Source organism: Silurus meridionalis, chromosome 22 (assembly GCF_014805685.1).
Source record: "Silurus meridionalis isolate SWU-2019-XX chromosome 22, ASM1480568v1, whole genome shotgun sequence".
NCBI classification, from domain to species: domain Eukaryota; kingdom Metazoa; phylum Chordata; class Actinopteri; order Siluriformes; family Siluridae; genus Silurus; species Silurus meridionalis.
In genome coordinates, this window is record NC_060905.1 from 13020340 (window position 1) to 13026339 (window position 6000).

The window sequence follows — 6000 nt, forward strand, 5'->3', positions numbered from 1 at the left end:
TGCCCAGTCTATAATAACTGTATACCTCCAAAATGAAATAAGGGCTCAGAAAATCACTCTGGATCCCTCAGACCCAAGCCATATGCCTTTTTTGAACTTTTGCTGTCTGGCCAATGCTACAGAGCACTAAGCACCAGGACAGCCAGGCACAAGACAAGTTTCTTCCCCCAGGCAATTTACCTCATAAACACTTAGATGCTCTCCCCATTGTGCAATAAAATAAAAATATGTGCAATACCACTTCACTATTTTTCTTTTGTACTTTCTGTGCGATATTGCTTCTTATTTATTTTTCTTAATAAAAATGTGCAATAACACTTTTTTATTATTTTTAATTTTATTATTTAAAAAATGTGCAACTTGAAGCTTGTTACCAAAACAAATTCCTTGTAAGTGCAAATATACTTGGCAATAAAGCTTTATTTATTCTAATTCTAAAACATTAGAAGAAAACAAACACAAAAAACCTACAGCATGACCCATCAACAAGCATAGAACAACAACCATAATACAAAGCGTGCTATAAAGGGTGTATCTTATATACAAGGGCTAATTACAGGCATTGTGATCCAGGTGTGGGTGAAGGTGTAGTGGCTGTAGTCCCAGTCCATCATTTTAACAACACTTGTGTAAATTAAACCACTTAAGGGTAACATGCTTTGCAAACACTTCCCTATGAAAATGCATATATAATATTTTACAGTTACAGCTGAATTTGATTTTGTAAAGTAACTTTTTACACCTATGCCTGTGTTGAGGGCAAAAGACTTGGAAAGTGGTTTTATTAATTGTAAAGACTTGGTTAAGACACTGACACAGAGCACATACTTTGTATTGTGTGTGCCTGTGATCTGAGAACCCTTCAAACTGTGAGTGTTGCTGTAAAGGTGAGCGAGTCCAGGTTTGTGAGCAGTAATCAAGTGAACATGAAAAAGTCACATGGTTGTAGTTCCCAGTAGTTAACAATGTAGGTTGTCTTCATTTCTGGGAATTGAAGGTAAAGTCAAAAACAGAATAGTTTAGTTAGGTAGTCACCGGTTGATAAATGGTATGAAGTAGCTCAGTAGACATTTTAGTGTCCAAAATGTCAATCAGTTGCTCTCTTCATGAATTTTTTTTAGAATTGACCGCACTTGCAGAAAATAATAAATAAGTCCGTCTCCATTTAGCAATTTCATACTGCAAAGCTATATTTCAGATTCTTTTTCTTATTTTCTACTGTCATTTTTTTTCTCTTTTTACTTTCGTGCAGGTTATGAATGTGTAAAATCTCCCAGATAAGGTACAGATGTCCTTCATTCTAGGATTTCAACCAATATCTCTAAAGCCCTTAATACTTGCTGTCATGCTTCATAACTCTGCCCAGTATTGCCTCTGTGGCACCTTCAGTTTGGCTATAAAATGTTTTCTGATCTTTTTTGGCAGCTAGTGGACTCATTTATCCCCTTCACAAAACATTTACTCCCTTGCCTGGATTATCTATATTGTGCAACTGTTACTTGCTCACATATTCCTGTGTAAAGGAGAGATACAGCCTTAAAACAACAACAAACTACAGCTACTGTGCATTTAGTAAATATTTGGTCCAGCGCTGTGCCGGACGAAAGGTACATTTTTCTTTGAAACACTGTCAAAATACGAGAGCACTTATTAAGTGGTAGTTATGTACCTATTTATTAAAGCAAAGTCTTTGCACACCATGTCCTCTAGGTCTTCAAAATAAAGGCAACACGGTACAGTTCAGTATATTTCAATGCGATACCGTGCATCACACAGAACGAATGTTGAAGCAATTTCAAAAGACCTGAGAACTTCCTGTACCTATATACAGTTCTAAAGACCGATTATATTTGTGTGGAATTTTGTATTTGCAGCAGATAAACAAAACATATAGACTTTCTTACAGATTTAATATCATGTAATACTAATTTACATACAGCCTAACTTTTGAAAACATCATTTCCAAACTGGCAACTGGTTCAGCTAATTATTAGTGTTAAATATTCTCAAAAATATCTTTAGTGCATGAGGTAAAAAAAAACAACAAAAAACAAAAAATGGTGATAACCAAGAGACAGCTAGTGAGCAAAAAAAAGGGGAAAAACAATCTTTAATAGAAAATAAGTCCTGTAGTATATGCTCGTATCTCTATAACCATGTAACATGCTCCAAACACCACTGTGCAATGTGTAAAATATATATATATAATATAATATATTATTGTGTGTATATATATTGTGTATATATATTGTATTATTATTTAAAAAAAAACACACAAGCTGGTCCACAACAATATTTTCTAAACTGGTCCATGTTGTGCAAAAGGTTGAAGATCCCTGCCTTAGAGCAGCCAGTCTAGGAGTCTATAAGACCATGTCAACAGTTGTTTTTATTAATAACCTCCAAAGTTTGCCTCCCTGTCTGACTTTTTGTGTTAATTTAAATGTCTTTCAAGGCATGTAATAACACTTGCATATTTTAAGCCGTATTTAATACACAAAAAGATCAGACAGACTCAAATGTCTGAGCAGTTAATGTGCAGATTGAGTGGGATCAGAAAAACAGCTAAAATGTAGAAATGGTAAGCCTTGCATAGAGTTCAGGATGATGATAACACGTTTTTAAATGTTTAGTAATACTATTAACGACAGTGACAGCCATAATTCAGAAAAATTATTAAGCAAGGGCATTTGTAATGAGTAGCCCAAAAATAAACTAGAAAATAGAGTCATTTGTAAAAAAAATAAAATAAAAATGTTTAAAAAAGGTTTAAAAGACACATTATTTATTTATTTGCTTAATGTTTACTTTTTATATATATATTTAATTTGTCATGCTTGTTGTTTAGTTGGGGCAGTGTATTTTTTTGCTTCTATACTACTGTGTACTCAGAGGTCTCAACAAGATTTTAAACAGTATCTAACATGAAAGCTAAATTTATGTAGAATCTTTGTTATTAATAAGAATAATGATGATAATAAAAATTCAATAATAATAATACATTAAATAAATAGTCATTTCCCTATTTGCTGGTATAATAACCTCCAATCTTCTGGGAATATTCCACCATATTTTTAAGTGTGATTGTGGAGATTTGTGCTTATTTAGCTGCAAGGGTATTAGTAAAGTCAGGTAGTGATGTAGGTGAGGTGAGGAGACCTGGGGTGCAGTCAGTGTTCCAATTCATCCCAAAGGTTTTCAGTAGGGATGAGATCAGAGCTCTATAGCAGACCACCCAAGATCCTCCATCCCAACCCATGTAAAACCAAAGCTTCATTGAACTTGCTTTGTGTCTGGATCTCCTAGGTCAGTTGAAGGGGACATTTAATGCTACCACATCCAAAAGCATCCTATGCAATTGTGTGCCTCCTATTTTGTTGTTTGGGGAGAACCACATATGGCTTAAAAAAAAGTCAGGTGTCCAAATATATTTTGTCCAGACAGTAGATGTTTGGAAAAATCATACATTTTGAAAAGGAAGAAGCCTGGAAAATCCCTGCATATAGAACCCTCTTCAGAGTTTTAAAGCTACTCAATTGACTAGCACAAATATACATAGCATTTTACTCCAGACTTATGAAACATGACAATATCGCAGAGAACGTCACAGCAATGCCAGTCCATGACTGTCCATTTCATTTCCATCATTTTTAAGATTAGGTAAAAATAGATACCTGGTAAAATTCTTACTGGGCTGCACACTGACAATTCAGTGAAGGAAAATGCTTCTTTTGAGGTTATGCAATGCAGGAAGGAGAATGGAATCTGTTTTTAGATTTCAAGAGCACCCAGTATGCGGTTTTAAAGCTATCTGTCTGTCATTTCTCCCCAAACTCTTCCTGCTCCATGCCGAGAAATGTGAGTCACCCTTCCAATTAGCTGATGCTCCATGCTAAAGGAACCTGAGTGAGTTCTCTATTGTCTCTGGCAGATTCAGGTGATCAGCTTTGTGACTGAACAGAACTGGGACTCGCTGGAGGTGTTTGATGGAGGAGACAACACTGATGCCATGCTGGGGAGTTTCTCAGGTGGGCTGCTCCTTCAGCATGCTGTCTTTTTTATTACTGCCGTGCTCAATAACTGTCGATTCTTTCATGTTTTTTTAGTTTATTTTTATTATTATTATTCTGTTGATGCTCTAAAGCTGAATTAAAATAACTTCATTTCTAATCTAGGTTGCCATATTCAACACTCTTTTGAATGTTTTTATTTATATTGTCATTCAACATCGTTTGTAAAGGAAGCTCTATTTTAGCCAGCATTTTATTTCAAACATTTTTATTTTTTTATTCATTTTTTATTTTATTTTAATGTCATGTAAGATTCAAGAAGCGGCTCCAAGTAAAAGAAAGTTCATTTACAGTGTAAGCATTCGAATATACACAAGAACATAAAGAGACATAAAGAATGAGGTGAGCTGTGGGTTTCTTATAAAAGCTTTTCCTCATGAATGTGACTCAGGATCACAAACGTCACATATCACATGGTCCCATTAGGTGCAGTGGCTGATGGGAAAGTTTGTTTCTGACTATATTCCTTACACTTAACATAAAGTCATGACCACTTTGCAGTGACCACTTAAAGCTTCGGATGATGACAACGACAACAGTGATGATGATGATAATGATAATGTTGATGTTGATGATGAAGATTTTGATCATTATTATCATTATTTTTATTTTTTTTTTAATTATTATTATTATTATTGTTACACATTAAAGATAGTGTATTTAGGAAAGGATTAACAGCATTAACGTTGGTGTACAGTGTATAAATAATGTGCTGGTGCGATGTGGTCAAGAGTTTTTTTCTAATATTAAATTATTTTATTCGTTTCATTGTAATTTTTACATTTTTTTGTGTGTATTATTGAATGGCACATAGTACATTTTAGTCATAGTTAAGTCTAGTCTAGTTTAGTCAAACCCACAGCAAACAGTACTTTTTGTCATTGTTTTGCCATGCACCTTCACTTTCAGTGTAGTCATGTGTCCACTTATTTATTGCTTTGCTATTCGAGTGCGGTAACCTGTACTGTGTAAACCATCTTTGTGTGTCCTTGTAAAGTGTTTATGTCCTAATCTCGTTTGCTTGCTTTGTTTCTGTTTTCCCCAATAATCAAACATCAAACATGAAATCAACACATTCTGACCAATCAGATTTGAGAATTAAAAAAAAATTGTCAAATCAAAGTACTAGAAGAGCGCAAGTAAACACTGCATTACTGAATGCCCTATTCATTTATGAATAAAATTTATTCATTAAGGAGCATCAATATATCAAAAATGCATTAGAAATTCAGCAATTCATTTTTTTTTATTATTTAGCAGAAAATAGACACATTCTTGCTAACAAGGGTTTGACTTTTCATCTTTATTCAATTAAGTAAAAAAAAAAATCTCAAGCCATTCTTTTTGTACATGAAATACACGATTGGAATATTTTTTGTCGTGTCTCATGAGAAATGAGATTTTGTTTATTCTTTTAACTTGAATACAACCTTGGACAAATGTTAGAAGTGCCCTAGAGACAAGTGTAAATAATACATCTGCAATTAAAATAAAAGAAGGAAAAGAATGAGGCTAATCAGATTCTACACACATTCTGTCGTTTAGATAAAGTGTGTGTGTGTGTGTGTGTGTGTGTGTGTGTGTGTGTGTGTGTGTGTGTGTGTTTGTGTGGGTAAAGGCAGCCTGAAGGCACTGCTTGGTTTTCTCAGGTTAGGATTTTATTCTGGCCTGAACAAATTGTAACAAGAATTTTAAACAGCACAAAGCTGACATTGTGTGCACGTGTGTGTGTGTGTGTGTGTGTGTGTGTGTGTGTGTGTGTGTGTGTGTGTGTGTGTGTGTGTGTGTGTGTGTGTGTGTGTCTGTGTGTGTGTGTGCAACAGGCACTTTTCATTAACTTCACTGGTTCTTAAAACCAGTTCCAGGGAGCCTCGGTAATCTATGAAGAATAACTAGAGAGTCTAATTTTTCTTTTTTTTTTTTTCTTTTA

General features: G+C 34.4%; 1 protein-coding gene across 3 annotated transcripts in view; it reads left to right on the plus strand.

The window, feature by feature from the left end:
• Window positions 1-6000, plus strand: part of csmd2 (CUB and Sushi multiple domains 2) — a 359814-nt gene that overhangs the window by 275035 nt on the left and 78779 nt on the right. For all 3 annotated transcript variants that reach the window (XM_046834777.1, XM_046834778.1, XM_046834780.1), the window contains exon 36: window positions 3932-4028. In XM_046834777.1, coding sequence (XP_046690733.1) covers window positions 3932-4028 — 97 coding nt within the window. The remainder of the gene's footprint in view (window positions 1-3931; window positions 4029-6000) is intronic.